Source organism: Hoplias malabaricus, chromosome 1 (genome assembly GCF_029633855.1).
Source record: "Hoplias malabaricus isolate fHopMal1 chromosome 1, fHopMal1.hap1, whole genome shotgun sequence".
NCBI classification, from domain to species: Eukaryota; Metazoa; Chordata; class Actinopteri; order Characiformes; family Erythrinidae; genus Hoplias; species Hoplias malabaricus.
In genome coordinates, this window is record NC_089800.1 from 66,638,614 (window position 1) to 66,654,549 (window position 15,936).

General features: G+C 41.1%; 1 protein-coding gene across 3 annotated transcripts in view; it reads left to right on the forward strand.

Annotated features, from left to right (window-relative positions):
• The window catches only part of hhat (hedgehog acyltransferase), a 60,249-nt gene extending 46,926 nt beyond the window's left edge, over window positions 1-13,323 (forward strand). For 2 of the 3 annotated variants that reach the window (XM_066682006.1, XM_066682020.1), the window contains 3 exons: window positions 1,875-2,076; window positions 2,619-2,763; window positions 12,482-13,323. In XM_066682006.1, coding sequence (XP_066538103.1) covers window positions 1,875-2,076; window positions 2,619-2,763; window positions 12,482-12,576 — 442 coding nt within the window. In that variant the 3' untranslated portion in view covers window positions 12,577-13,323. Of the gene's footprint in view, window positions 1-1,874; window positions 2,077-2,618; window positions 2,764-3,500; window positions 3,564-12,481 lie in introns of all 3 variants that reach the window. The other variant, XM_066682012.1, reaches the window with a different exon arrangement.
• The last annotated feature ends 2,613 nt before the right edge of the window (window positions 13,324-15,936 follow it).

Sequence of the window (15,936 nt, forward strand, 5' to 3'; positions counted from 1 at the left end):
GCTCAGCTGTGGTTTTGCAGGATAGTTAAGTCAGCAGATCCTTAGATGTTCATGAATGTGTTCATGAATTTCTGACTGTGTTGTCCCTGTGCTCCCTGAGGATTTTTGTAGGTTGGATACTTTTCTCAGTTTGTACACAATGGATCTGTACCAGAACTTGGTGAGCTCTCTACACACGCAGCAACTGAGTCATAATATGGGCAATCCTGATACGATGTCTGGCTCAGTTCTTAAGAATCTGAAACAGGCTCCTACTGATGATTTATTATTATATATATATATATATATATATATATATATATATATATATATATATATATAACTAAAAAAACACCATCTGAATAAAACACCTCCAAACAATTGTGAGAGCTGAGGGGAGTAACCTCTGAGGTGATCGAGAGCTGAAGGGAGTAAACTCTGGGGTGATCGAGAGCTGAGGGGAGTAAACTCTGAGGTGAATGAGAGCTGAAGGGAGTAAACTCTGAGGTGATTGAGAGCTGAAGGGAGTAAACTCTGAGGGGAGTAAACGCTGAGGTGATTGAGAGCTGAGGGGAGTAACCTCTGAGGTGATTGAGAGCTGAGGGGAGTAAACTCTGAGGTGATCGAGAGCTGAAGGGAGTAAACTCTGAGGGGAGTAAACGCTGAGGTGATTGAGAGCTGAGGGGAGTAACCTCTGAGGTGAATGAGAGCTGAAGGGAGTAAACTCTGAGGTGATCGAGAGCTGAAGGGAGTAAACTCTGGGGTGAGTGAGAGCTGAGGGGAGTAAACTCTAAGGTGATTGAGAGCTGAAGAGAGTGAGAGCTGAAGGGAGTAAACTCTGGGTTAATCGAGAGCTGAGGGGAGTAACCTCTGAGGTGAGTGAGAGCTGAAGGGAGTAACCTCTGAGGTGATCGAGAGCTGAAGGGAGTAACCTCTGAGGTGAGTGAGAGCTGAAGGGAGTAACCTCTGAGGTGATTGTGAGCTGAAGGGAGTAAACTCTGAGGTGAGTGAGAGCTGAAGGGAGTAAACTCTGAGGTGAGTGAGAGCTGAAGGGAGTAAACTCTGAGGTGACTGAGAGCTGAAGGGAGTAACCTCTGAGGTGAGTGAGAGCTGAGGATCAAAACATTCATATGAAATGAGAGGAACAAGAAAACAAGTCATTTCAGTCTAACTAGAGCATCTCACTTTCCTCTGTTATGAAGCTGGATGTTGGTTGGAAACCTGATTACTCATACAGCTGCCAGTGTGGGCAATGCTCATAATGAGGCAGCTCATTGGAAATTGGAACACACTCAGTGGCTTACTGGAGGTTTAATAATGGTTTTGTAAACCTTGTTACAAGTGGAAAAAAAATAAATGCATTCCCTATTTTGTCTCCTGGAATTTCATTCTGGTTGTGTTCTGCTTTCTGAATGAATGTGTCCAAGATTAAACCAGTGTTAATATTTTTTTATATTGTTTTGCTGTCTTCATAATGAACTAACACTTGACAAGCTCAGATATTACGATATTGATTTGTGTGTGTGTGTGTGTGTGTGTGTGTGTGTGTGTGTATGTGTTTAAGGTGATATGATGAATCTGAAACCAATAATGCTCATATCACAGCCTAACAACAAATCTATGCTTTGTGTCCGGTGTGAGACTTACAAATTACATGATCTACACAAACACACACACACACACACTTTAGACTTTTCTTGAGTGATTTATTACGTACATGGTTGTTGTTATTATATACAAATGTAGTTTAATGTCCAAATATTATTCATGGACAGCAGCTCACCCAGCGTTCAGTACAGATTATAAATCTGTAGCTCTGTTATAATAAACATTGGTTTTATATCGATTATTAACTTTTAAATGATGTGTGTGTGTGTGTGTGTGTGTGTGTGTAGGTATCTCTACGTTCCACTGGGCGGCTCTCACCGTGGTCTTTTCCAGAAGCTCCTATCCACGGCAGTGGCGTTCAGCTTTGTGTGTTTCTGGCACGGTTGCCATGACTACTTGCAGTGCTGGGCCTTGCTGAACTGGGCTGGGGTTTTAGTGGAAAACGCCATCGCGCTGTTCCTCTCCTCCCCTCCTCTTCATGACACCATTGTGAGTGAACCAGAGTGTGCACATGTGTATACACACACACACACACTGCACTTTCACACAGAGTCAACACAGCAGTGTTATCTCTGGGTGTGTATGTGCATGTGTGTGTTGTGTGCTACTGAAATAAATCACTAGTTATCAGTGTGGACACCTGGCTCAGGGTTCGAACACTGTCAACATAACTTTCACACCTCCTCATTTTCCCTCACTCACTCACTCCTCTCTTCTGCCTCTTCTCCCCCTCTCTCCCTTTTCACTCCCTCTCTCTCCTCCCTCGTCTCTCTGTAGTTTTTTTATAATTTCCTACATACATGCATCTCTCTTGGCATCTACCACTTCCTCTCTCCCTCCACTGTGCTCTCTCTTTCTCTTTTGTTTATAAAATGATGGGTGAATGTAGGGTTAAACCTGTGTTTGATAGGAGACATGAGAGAGAGAGAGATGTGTTAGTCACTGTTATTAGAAAAATATTGCCAACAGAAATACAAAGGAAAAATAAAAGCAGCAGATAATTCAAATTTTCTCTCTCTCTCACACTCCAGGTGCGGTTCCTGTCTCCACAAATGCAGAGGCGTGGCCTGGCCTTTGTCTCCGCCTTCTCTACTGCTCTACTCATTCTGTCCAATCTGGTGTTTCTGGGCGGGATCCACGTTGGCCGAGTTTACTGGAAGAGAGTGCTGCTTCAAGGTTAGAAACAGCCGCTCTTATTTATTTAATTTCCAGTCAAAACAGCCATTGTTCGTATTTAGTGTCCGGAAAAAAAGCAGGAAAGTATTTTTATAACCAGAAAATCCACAGAAGCCTTGACAAATATTGCAGTGCCACTGTTATCAGTATTTATTCTTTCTACACTTTGTCTTAATTTAATTCCTTTCCTTAGGCTTTCTTTTAGTTCTTCAAAGGCGTCTGCACCTCGAAGTTCAGTTGTAGGTTTTGGTTGCATTTTGATTCTCACTACACTAATAATCACAAACACACTCAGCGAGACGTGCGCTCTGGGCTCCGTGGACCCCAGTCCGGTTTTATAAGAACAACAACTTTTTCTCTCTTTGTTCTTTTTGTCTGTTTTGTTTTCTCCCAAAGTACTTTGTGACAGCTCTACATCCTTTCAGACCCATAGTGTAGTATTGTGTTGTCACAGTGGAAGAATGGACACAAACAGCTATGGATTGGTTCAAATTTAAGTGCTGAGACTTGAGGAGACAATACGTTTTGCATGTTAGGAGTAACTTTAGGTTGTTAGGAGATGTTCTCTGTATATTTGAATAAGCAATCATTGTGTTCAAGTCCTGGCCTTGAATGGCTGAGGCAACACTGAGGATATAACTGGAGCTCTTCCAATAATAATGTCAGCACTTCAAAACATCAGCCTATTCATTCAATTTTATTAGTCTGTTAATATTATTTAAACTATGCCTTTCCAGTGAGATTGAGATGAGGTGAAGTCTTCCAGTGCACACAGACCCTGCTGAAGTGGCTTTGAACAGGTAAACTTACAGAAGGTCAGGAGGCTTTTTGTTTTACACTGCACATCAGGCCCCTTTAGTCTGTCGCCATGGCATCATATACTCCCGTCGCCATGGTCACAGTGGCCGTGCTGCATGTGCTATTTTTTAGCAGCCGTCAATCAAACAGTGTTTGGTCTCTGTCGAGAATGACAAAGGAGTCTATATTCCACATTCACCAGCTCAGCACTGAAATAACTAATATTTTCTGCAGCTGTATACACAAAACAAGTTTTGAAGGATTTGGCAAACCCCTACATTTTACTAATTTTTACAACAAACACTGAAGATGCTGCTGTTGGAGCACTGGACTGGCCACATCACATCAGTGAAAGTGAAATTTGGATAATATGTCCCTGCAGATATCTCTGAAAGAAAACACTAATATATATGTACTTTAGTTAATACTTCTTTGTTACATTTACCTTGAAAGTCTGAGTTGGGAATGAAAGCACACCCGAGTTAATCCCTTTCTTATTAAACCTTCAGAAAGCCCTGTGCCCCAGGTTATAATCAATAGCAATACAAGTTGATAATGGCATATTATGCGATAATTTACACATCCAGACCCCATGGCAACATGTCCACAGACAGCAGTTAGACAGTACTTAGACAGAACTGTGAGTACAATTGGTTTGATTAGACAGATAGATGGAAGCACTAATAAACAGTGCGATACCACTGCTTTCACACACTGTGGATGAGGGTAGCCATCTTGGATTCTGAACTTGGGGTTGGTAAGGCACTCCTAGTTGGAACTTCCAACATCCGAGATCAAATGGAATGCAGCATAATAATATAAGCTTTAGCCACTAGCCAGTATCGTGGAAACCACAAGTCTGTGTAGATATTTACAGCTACAGCAGTGTGTATTTGTAAGGTTTCACTCTTCTTTCTGTGCCTTGTGTGGACCCCAACCAGAGCCAGTAATAGAAATCATTACATTTTAGGATGACAATATGCAAAGGTTAGCGGTGTGTGTGAGTGAGAGAGAGAGAGAAAGAGAGAGAGACTCTCTGAGTACCGTCACACTGAGCCTGTTTGAAGATGCAAGCTTTGTCAGGTTTCAGAAGAGGATTCTGGTCATTATTCCGGCCTCTGACTGTGTGTGTGTGTCACTACTTTAGTGACCATTAGGTAGTGCTTCTTAGACAGTGTGTGTGACGCAGATTGACTTTTACTGCGTCATCTCTAGAGCTTGTGTGTGTGTGTGTGTGTGGGAGAGTTAACTCCTTCAGTTGAGTAATTTAGACACTTCCACTTTGGTTTATTGACTATGTATAATATGTATAAACCTTTATTTTTATAAACTGCACATTTATTTTGCAATTTAAATAATATAAATCAATAAATTAATCACATTTAATACAGTAGGGCTCCCTATTCCAGAAAAAGCCCTTCACAAATTTTGGATTGTGTGCTGTTCTCCATAGTACATGCCACTCTCAGTTAGAGAAGAGACTCACAGCTTCTGTGTCCCCACCAAGAATCAAGGCACACAGAAGCTCTCCTTTTAGCAGGATTTGTTTTCTTCTCTTTTTTTCTCTTCTCTTAATTTTAGCAGTTCTCTTATTTCTCCACTCTTGTAGAGTCCAGAGTACAGTTCAACTTTGTCTTCACACACTCACATATAAATATTCATATTGGGTGGGTCAGAGGTTAGTAAAATTCTAATGAATAGCTCTTTGAATTCCATTTTTACTGAATTAAGCGGCCCACAAAATTTGACTGGGTTTTCTTATTTCACGGTGTTTGTTGGTGGGCTCCAGATCCCCAAATTAATGTCCTAATTGTCCAGAAAAGGGGATTTTTACAAACTAGGGACATATTAAATAAACACATTGATGAGTATCAGCAGAGGTTATCTAATTTGTTTTCACACACACACACAATAGAGTATAAATCATTACTCTCCAGAATGTTTTTGTTATTGCTATTTGTCCTGTGCGCGTGTGCGTGTGTGTGTGTGTGTGTGTGTGTGTGAGGGGGTCAGGACACTCTTAAGTGGCTGTTGCCATGATGATATACACACGCTAAGTGGACAGCGACTCGAGAGAACTCCTGAAGGGCAATCAGCAGGAGTGACTCACACTATGACCAGCACACGTGCTGCATCCCCCCACCCACACACAGGGCCGAGGGGCATTATTGGCTAGCGTCCTGCACCCATTAAGAGTCTTCCAAGCAGACGTTTCTCTATGCCTTTTCCAGCAGAATGATTCGCTTCTCTCTCAGATCTCTTTCATGTTGTAAAGCCCAAAATATACTATCACACTAATTACAATTAGTGGTAAAGACTTGTTAGGATTAGTTGTGTAGATGTGTCGCTCTCACACAGCTCCAGGGTTCTGGGTTTGTATTTTCAAGCCCCTCTCCTTGTGACTATCTGTGAGGAGTTGTGTGTTCTCCCTGTGTCTGCATGAGTTTCCTCCGGGTGCTCCGGAAACCTGCCACGGTCCAAAAACACACATTGGTAGGTGGATCGGCGACTCAAAAGTGTCTATATGTGTGAGTGTGTCTTGCCCAGTGAAGGACTGGTGCCCCCTTCAGGGTGTGTCTGCCTTGTGCCCAGTGATTCCATGTGGGCTCTGGACAGACCGGTTACAGGCAATGAATGAATGAATATAGGTAAGTCAATGTAGTATCCACACCATGTAAAAAAAGTTTTGGATGCACATCTGTCACTGTTTTGCAAAATTGAATATATTCAGGAAAGAAAAAATAAATAAAATGCCATATTTCAGCATTTTCTCTCACATTAAAAACTGAGCCACTAATCAGGAACAGCACTATTTGGCAGGAAATGCTAAATTAACATGTTCCCTGAATGGATTGGCTTCATTTGTATTAAAGGCATGTCGTGTTGAGACCTTTGCATCCATGTCAGTGAAGTTGTTGTTTATATTCTCCTCCTGTGTCAGTCAGTGGTCAGGCTTTTCACTCTGACCCTAACTGGTTTTTATATGATGTTTTGTAAAAGTGCAGTGACCGCTAAAACCAGGGCTCAGTTTGAGAATTTTAAGAAATCTTAAGTATTTATCTTAAAATAGTTGTGTGGTGGCCATTTTCTCATCTGCGCTCCAACTTTCAAAACATAGATAAGAAATAATCTTGACTTAATAAAATTCTAAATCATAAAATATATGCCATGTATTGAAGAAACAAGTCTGAAATTCTTCTTAAATGAGGTAAATTGCATTATATTAATAATTCAGTGTTAAGTGCTTCATGAATATTTATACAGTTTTGTTGTACGTTTTATATAACCCCATAATACCATGCAACACAGCCTCAGCTGATGATGCTAATAGAGCTAAGCTTGATTGTATGAGTTAAATGTTCTTCAATGCTCAAATTTGTTACCTACATTAGCATTATTACATATCCCTTTAATGGCTGGGATGGGAGAAAATTCCATTAATGACACACATGCAGATGTTATTATATCTCAAAGTGGAATATATATTTTTATGTGAGGAATGCTCAGATTGTTCAGTGTCCCTCAAATGCTCTTAAGTGCAGACCTTGGGGCATAGAACATATACTTAATAAAACGAATAACACCAATTACCTGCTATTGATATGGCACAAACACCGCTAATGGCTGAAAACACCCCTTTGTCCTTCTCTGTGACCCATCTCCATGTGATTCACCTCGCACATGCAGGAAAATGGAGATGATCCAACACTCTACGTCTATAGCAGGGCTGTGTGCTGAGATTAAACATGAAAAAGGCTTGTAAACCATCTGTAGTTTGTAGAGAAGCCGTTCTGTGGTATCAGAATTAATCATATTGTAAAAGCCTCTGTTCCAAAACACAGGGACAGTAGGTGCAGTGAAAACAAATCCGGACTAACAAATCTACTTCGTCTGTGTTTAAACAGAAATGGTACAAATTAGAACCCAGTGTCAGTGTCTCCATTTAGAGCAAGTCTGTTAAATGTTTTATTTGTAGTGTTGTTTGGGCGTAGGGCATCTGTTTTCCATCTGTTCAGTGATTTACCTTATTGGATTTACCTCATTGGATTTAGAGACGACCCCTCAGTTCAGATCACAGATTTGGCCAATTTCAATTCCAATATTAATCAAGGATGATGTTGAGGTGGGGGTTTTCTTACAGCACTAAACCCAAGCAAAGACACAAGGTTTACATTTTTTTAATTAACCAGTAATAATGCACATATTCCACCTTATAGTGCAGCAGGTACATGACACCAGAACAGAGCTACTTAATGCATCAGATGCTGATGAGATGTGGAAATTCCCTTTATAAAAATATTAATCTAAATAAAATGATTAGCAAAAACAATTCTTTTTGTTTCTCACTTAATATATCTACATAATTTCCTATATGACTAATTCCTTCTTGCTTTTAAAAGAAAGGAAAAAGTTGAGTGGGTGGCACGGTGGCGCAGCAGGTAGTGTCTCAGTCACACTCAGTTACTCCGGGTAATTGTCTGTGAGTAGGTGTATTCTCCCTGTGTCCATGTGGGTTTCCTCCGGGAGCTCTGGTTTCCTCCCACAGTCCAAAAAACACACTTTGGTAGGTGTATTGGTGACTCAAAAAGTGTCCGTGAATGTGTGAGTTTGTGTGTGTGTGTGTGTGTTGCCCTGTGACCAGTGATTCCAGGTAGGCTCTGGAGCCAAAATTTGAGTAGTTTCCAGGGAGGGAACGTGATCCCCCAGTTTTTTGAGAAATCTGTGTAAAGAAAACCCAGTTTCAGTTGATTAGTGGACGTAAGCAAAGGCTAGAGACAGACGTGAGCAATTTGGCAAAGCAAAGATGAGAAAAACAAGCCGAGACCAAGCCCAAGAAATACACCGAAGCCCAGAAGGACTAAATCCAGAGGGGAATATGGAGAATTCTGTACACGTGGCCGTTCATCGCATCATTACAGCCCTAAAACAAGATTTAACACAGCGCCGCTGCTCCTTCACCAACTGCTACTAGTGCAGAGAGCCACTGTGAGCACCTGCCCCAAGCGCTGCGCTGTTTTCACCTGTAGCCTTAAAGCACATAACTGATATTACATTGACCTCTCTATTTTTTCTTTCAAAACGCTTATTACCCATGAATCTTATGTTCTCATAAATGTATAACTGTGTTTAAAACATTCAGTTTAGGCTTAGTTATTAGTATTGTAATTTTAGGTCATTTTGTATTAAGCATGCAACAATTCAAGCAAGATTTTGCCTTATGCCTCTAGAACAGAGGAAGAACCAGTGCAAACAAGTTTCTGTGGTGAAAGTCATAGGTGGTACTTGGGGATTTTGCTTTGATAATTGGTGGTACTTGTTATACAAAGTTTGAGAACCACTGCTCTAGAACATAACCGTAACTAAAGATAAACTGAGGGTAGAAACAAATGCAGCACAGAAAATCAACACAAGACTGAAACAAAGACTAATCAAATATTAAACACTGGAACCGACTGAGACAAGAACAAGCTGATAATTAAAACTGAGCCTAAAACAAAGTTGCTGAGAAAGCTACGAACAAGGCAGCCATTAAAGACCTAAAACACCAACTACAAAGACTGAAACAGAAGCACAAACCTAGGTTAGGAACATTAGAAAAACAGCCACGAGGAATCAAAGACCACAGCAGAGAACAAACAAACCTGAATCTCCAGCCACACTGATGCTGGGCACAAGGCTTATAACACTTCAAAAACAAGGAAAACCTGTGAGTCTCATGAGTGTAGGGGCCTGGCTAAGACAGGAACAGCAGGATGAGCCCGATAAAAGGAAGGGTGTGGCAGGGGAAGCAGACCTGAGAAGGGGAGAAGCACAAAGTCAAACAGATGAAGCATGTGAAAAGACAGGAAAACAAGACAAGTAGATATCGAAACAGCAGGCCCTGGCCACGTCTGTTGATCACGTATTCATAAAATCCAAATTCTTTGTGTAATAGAGCTGCTTTGTGCCAGATTACTGCCTCTGCTGCCTTTCACAAAAATAGCAAACAACAGTTCTGACACACACGGCTTATGCCACAGTCTTATGCCTCATTTCCGTGCTTCACTGAGTCCACAGAAATAGAGCCCTAGGTCTGATGTAACATGTTCAGAAATGATTTTAAACACGAACAATCAAAATGTCACACTCGGTTGTGTTAAATATGATCAAGATCATGATCCAGAGAGAATCAAGAGAAATATGTGTTAATGGCAAAGCTGGAAAATATAACAGATAAAATATAACCGATCACCATATGGTCTCATATATTCATTTTTCTTTTGACAGAATAGGCACTGAGTTACTGAACTATGCATAACATAAGTCATATATCAAGTGTCCAACAGTTACTTCTCCTTTAACTACACTTTCCCCATGTTTAAATACACAAACCTAACCTTGCTGTTGGCAGTAAAGCCCTCAGTTTCAGAGCAGTGAAATCTCAGTAGAATTCTGTTTTTCAGCTTTGATCTGTTGTTGAACCACTCTCAGTGGGACAGAGACTTGTTGTCCAGTCTAATCCCGACTGTCCCACCCTGCTGAATGGCTTTACCTGCAGGTTTCTGCTCATGCTGAGAGGATGTACCGCAACCTCCTGTCCTGCTTCAGTCTGCACAGCACCTGTCCAAGTGTACCTCACTCTCACTCTTTTACACACTTTTATTCTCAGTTTTCTCCATCAGTTTAGTTCCGTAGGCCGTGTTGGCTTGGCTATGTAGAGTTACGGTTTTAAATCCTCTTCACTAAAGTATCTCATCTAACTGGAGATCCTCAAGTAATGACCCATTGACAAGATCCTGTTTGTAAGCAAGTTTTGTCTTAATTTCCCCAATAAATTAATTCTAGCATTTCTATGTGCTTTGCACTGTTATATTAGCATCAATATAAATGTGGTGGATATTCACTGTTCCAATAGACTTCATGCATTTACAAACATTTTGTAAAAAGGCAGTTAAAATCACCTTTATTTATTTATTTATTTATCAGACAAACACACAAAGAAGTAGTTTCCAATGTTTTCACTGAACAACTTGATTTTATTGTGTTCTCCCCGTGTCCGTGTGGGTTTCCTCCGGGTGCTCCGGTTTCCTCCCACAGTCCAAAAACACACGTTGGTAGGTGGATTGGTGACTCAAAAGTGTCCGTAGGTGTGAGTGTGTGTGTGAATGTATGTGTGTGAGTGTGTTGCCCTGCGAAGGACTGGCAACCCCTCCAGGGTGTATTCCCGCCTTGCGCCCAATGATTCCAGGTAGGCTCTGGACCCACCGTGACCCTGAATTGGATAAGCGGTTACAGATAGTGGATGAATGAATGAATTAACTTGATTTTATTTGTAAGTATAAACACATTAGAATTTGTCACCTTCACCTCCCAACACAAAAGGTTAGGACAGATGGGTGTTTACCATTGGGTTACATTAGTGTTCCCTTTAATTACACTGTTTAATCATCTGGGAAACTTCTGGCATGTGCAAGTGACCTATGTCGTGGTCAGTGCTGTGTCCCCATGAGAGATGCTGGTTTATGACCAATCTTTGATGAGTGTGGACACCCAATGTTGAAATGCGCATGCGCGAGTATGAACTGTTAAATCAGCCGTATTTCACAGAGAAAACCTAAGGTGGCGCTACTACAGCGTCTGTCGTTAGTTCAGCCATATTTCACATTCCAGTTTATGAACTAAATTTATAAACGTTCGGCGGTGACCAAACGTCCTCTTTTCACTGGACAAGTACTCTATTTGGGACCTAAAATATTTTGTCCGGCAGGGATTTATCACTAAAAATGTCCAGGAGTTTGCTGCCTGCAGACTTTCCCCCGTCCCATTTCTTGCCTTAAAATGTTGCCAAATAAAATGTTCACTTTTTGAAAGGTGAGCATTAGGCACAAGGATTGAAGTGTTCAAGGGGTCAGAGAGTTGAGAGCTGAACTGGGGCACACTATAATAGAAGATATAGTTTATCTTCTTTGTTATTATTGTAAACAAAGATATTGATGTGAAGCACCAAAGATTCTCCAGACCTTCCAATGACAAGGGAATGTATTTGGGGCTTTCCTGTTTTTGAAATACAAGAAACACCCCTGTGGCAATGGCTATACGGCTAATGGTGGTCAAAAGTAAATTTATCACCATATGACAGTTTATGTGCCATCTGAGGGCTCATAGTACAGACTGGCAGTAGTACAGACGTTCTGTTTGAATTATTTGAACATTCTGTCATGACGTTTAACATAAAGAGATGCTCAACAACTTGATACTGCTTTCAAAGGCTAAGCTTTAATGCTTTTATTTTCTATGAACATTACATACATTTGTTGCCTCTATCCCAACTTCTTTTGGAGTGTGTTGCAGGCGTAAATTTTAAAATTGTTTTAAATTTACGCAACAAAATCAAGCTGGGCAGCGAAAATTACAAAAAAAATGTGTGCTTTTGTCAGTAAAAATAAAGCTTCAAGAACAAATCAGTTTCTTGTTTTATTGCATTTTACAGAATGTCCTTACCGTTTTTGGAAATGGGGTTTGTAAGACATTTTTTTCGTGTGCAATGTATCATCTTTCTGAAAAACCACAAATCCATGTTTTTTTGTTGTTGTTTTTTTTTTTGACAATGAAAAATGTTTTAATTTTTTTCTTTTTTTTTTATCTGTACAAATGGTGATTTTACAACAGAAACAAGGCCACTACTGAGACCATTGCTTACAAAAATTGTGCTTAGGGACCTAAGACTTGCTGTGTACTGTACACTTTTAGATTATGAACTCACAATGAGATCGATATTTACATAAAGAGTAAGTCTCTCAGTCTCTCCCTCTTCATTCGCTCTGTGTGCACTGCAAATATTTACATTTCCCTGAATGTCAGCGTTCTACAGTGCAGTCATCTGTAAATGGTTTATTATTATTTTATTCATGACCTATAAATAACTTCTCCCCTCTCTCAGGTTGGTCCACTATAGCCGCTCCAATGCTGGGGTTTCTGTACTGCTTTGCTCAGGTTGGACTGGATTTGGATCGGAAAAAGGAGCTGAAGAGCTAAAGGATCTTTACATCTGCAAGATTTTACAACACGGCTTCAAAGCCCACACGTCTGGCCAGATGTGCCACACTTAAGTACGCACTAGAGATTTTCCAACAGTTGGTGTAGTCATGTGGGTTACCCTGCTGCTCTTCATCTCGCAGCCTGGGGTTCAATTTCCTACCCAGGCAACCACACTACACCAATAAGAGTCCACGGAGAAGATACGTGCTGCTACATCTGCTAACATCTGTCAATTTGTGTAACAGTGAATATAGTGCAGCCAACATCCTGACATTAAATCTCAGTCTTGATTGGTTTGGGCTCTTGCCTGGCGTTTCCTTGTGCCACATCGCTTGGACAGTGTTGGCATCTCCCTTTGACACAACTAAATGCATTTGGCTGCTGCTGCTCTTTCCAGGATCATCAAATTACACATTCCTGCTCCGCAAACAGCTCTCTGCTCTTTTGGGAAGGTATTGCACTAGATGTTGGAACATTGTTGTGAGGATTTGATGGCATCAAGAGGTTGATCTTGGATGTTGAATAATCATCTCTACATTCCAAACGTGACTCTGACTCATCCCAAAGGCAGTGGATAGTGCTTCCTCCCTCTAGAGGACACAGTTCCACTACTCCGTAGCACAACACTGAGGGTTTGAGTATGAACGGGAATCAATGGAACCACTTAATTACAGGACATTTCTACTCCTCCATTCAGCAGGAAGTCTTAACACATTGTATATTTCTTGATATGTGCTTCACAGGTGTGCATTTTGTTTTTGTATTGAACTTGTAATTAAACCTAATTCTTATCAACATCATAAACAAAGTTTTCCATTTTCCGCACTCGGTTGCCCTACAGCTACATTGTGTTTGTGTGTGTGTGTGTTTCTGTTTGTTAGGGATGGGAGGTATCCGCATTTTTCATACCATCATACTGTCTCAAGTTATTATCATGGCATTACCGTGGCGAGGGACGTGCAGGCTGCGTGATCCTCGTGTGTGTGTGTGTGTGTGTGCAGGTGGAATGAAGGGTTTTCGTCGCTGGGCACTTCAGTTCACCAACATGTTTTGAGCAAAATGTTGGCGACCGCTGCTGGAGGAACAACAGTTTGAAAATGAGCAAAATAAAACCAATTCTACACCCACACAGAATATTTTCAGTGAACTGAAGCTCAAAACACACACATGTAGAGGATAAAGCCTCACGCCTGTGAGCACAGGGTTGACTGAAGGGTCTTATGAGTATTTTGTCTGTTTGCCTTCCTCTCTCTCAGCTCTAAACTCACAGCTGTGCTGGGCTACTGCGCTTGTGTTTTTACAGACTGTGACATCACCAGTCAGCGAGCTCCCACAGCGCCCTCTCCCTGTGGCTCTATCAAATGCACATAAATTAACTTTTTAACCATGTTCTTAAAAGACACAGAAAATAAATGTAACACACCACACACACATCATTTATACCGCACTCATTTTGATAACATCCATCCATATCATTACACCGACCAACCGACCCTAGTGTCTGTGTTATTTCTCACACTCACTGTGGTGACTGCTACTCTTTCTGATCTGCTGCCAGATTATAACCATCTCTACCTGCATATATTTCTCTCTCTCTCTCTCTCTCTCTCATATGGTTCTGTGGTTAATCAGATTAGCTTCAGCCCCCGTGCAGCGTCCCCTTCATTACTGACACAGAGACGTGTGTGGGGGAGTTGTGACTGCAGCAGTGAGAGCACCACAGTGGAATTATACTGTAAATAGCTTATCTCCACTAAGCAACACTATTAGCTTTGGATTACTGCTGTAAAATCACTTTCATCACAGCACAGTCCCCCCTCCCACACACGCTCTCTCCTGCTCTCGTTCTCTCTCTCTCGCTCTCTCCTTCTCTCCCTCTCTCTCTCTCCCCCTCTCCTGCTCTCTCTCTCCTTCTCTCTCTCTCTCCCGCTCTCCCTCTCCCCTGCTCTCGTTCTCTCTCTCTCTCCTGCTCCCTCTCCCTCTCTCCTGCTCTCTCTCTCTCATGTTGCTTTGTTATGTAATTTTGTCATAAGGTTTAATTTAATTGCAGATTGACTTCCTAGCACTCACATTTTGGCAGGTGCCATATGCCGACACCTATTTATTTTATCTCCTTCAGTTGAAACATTAAACATCTACAGTGATGATCATAATCCTCCAGAACACACACTTTAAAGTAAGAACCGTTTTCTCTTTGTAACAAGTGTATTGAGTGAAATTGGCATATGGCTGACTGCTGCCTCATCTGTGGGCTGTTTATATCCATGCTCTATGTCTGTATTTATAATATATAGAAATATATAAACAGCAAGTCACGCAGCGTCAGAAAGCACAAAACACATACAATATGAGGCCAAAGGCTTGCACTTCTACATTTGTTTTCTCTGTCCATCATTTCCTGAATTCCTTCCAGTGTGAAATGGTTGAAAAAAAAAAGACCCTGAAAATTGTGATTAGTTCTGTTTAAATGACCTTATAAACTATATTTTGTTCAAAGTTGTTGTGACAGGACGGTGTCTGTGACATCTGTGATCCATCACCTTTCCTTTAAGCAGTGTTCTGCTGTCCTTAAGCAAGCTTCATTATGGTGTTTTGAATGTTACACACTCTCTGCACGGAGTCTGTTGATGACAGTATGTGCTGTGGAGGGTGAAATACCTCAAATCCACTGCACTTAATCTGTTGGATTATTCACGGTTACATTTTTTTGGCAAAGCGTTTTTGCCTCGACTCATCCTCGTTCATAAAGGATTAGACCGTTCCTGGATGCTGTTCTGATAACCATGCGTGATTACATCATGTTTTTGGAGAACTTGACAAAGTCTAAAACTGGCCCTGGCCCAGTGTTATTTATTTTTGTAGCAGGCTGCAGGCGCCAATTTCAGAATGTGTGTGTGTTTATATGAAGTGTGATGTTGACGGGGTTAAACGTGAAATATTGTGTCTGTGCGCTGCAATCACAATGAGCCAGATCTGTGACATCACACAAACCAAACAAAGAGGAGCCAATATAATTCTGATGCGTATAAAATAACTTTTATTATTATAAATAATATTTTACATGTTCTTTACAAATCCTCATCTTTTTTGTGCTTTACATGTAAAAGCAAAACCCCCGTCCGAAGCTGAGGACACTGTGTGGACACTTGACGGACACACCCCAGTCCACACAGCACCGACTCCCACTGAGTGAGAAAAGGTCCATATTCTGACAGTTCAGGACTCAAAACACTGCCTCTGCTTCAGTCTTCTTGTTGTCTACCAAAGAATAAAAGCCTGTATTTGAAGTGTAGTATCTGATCCTAGATCAGTGCCTTTAACTGAATTTGATTAGAGATGGGTTCAATTCCTCTTAAG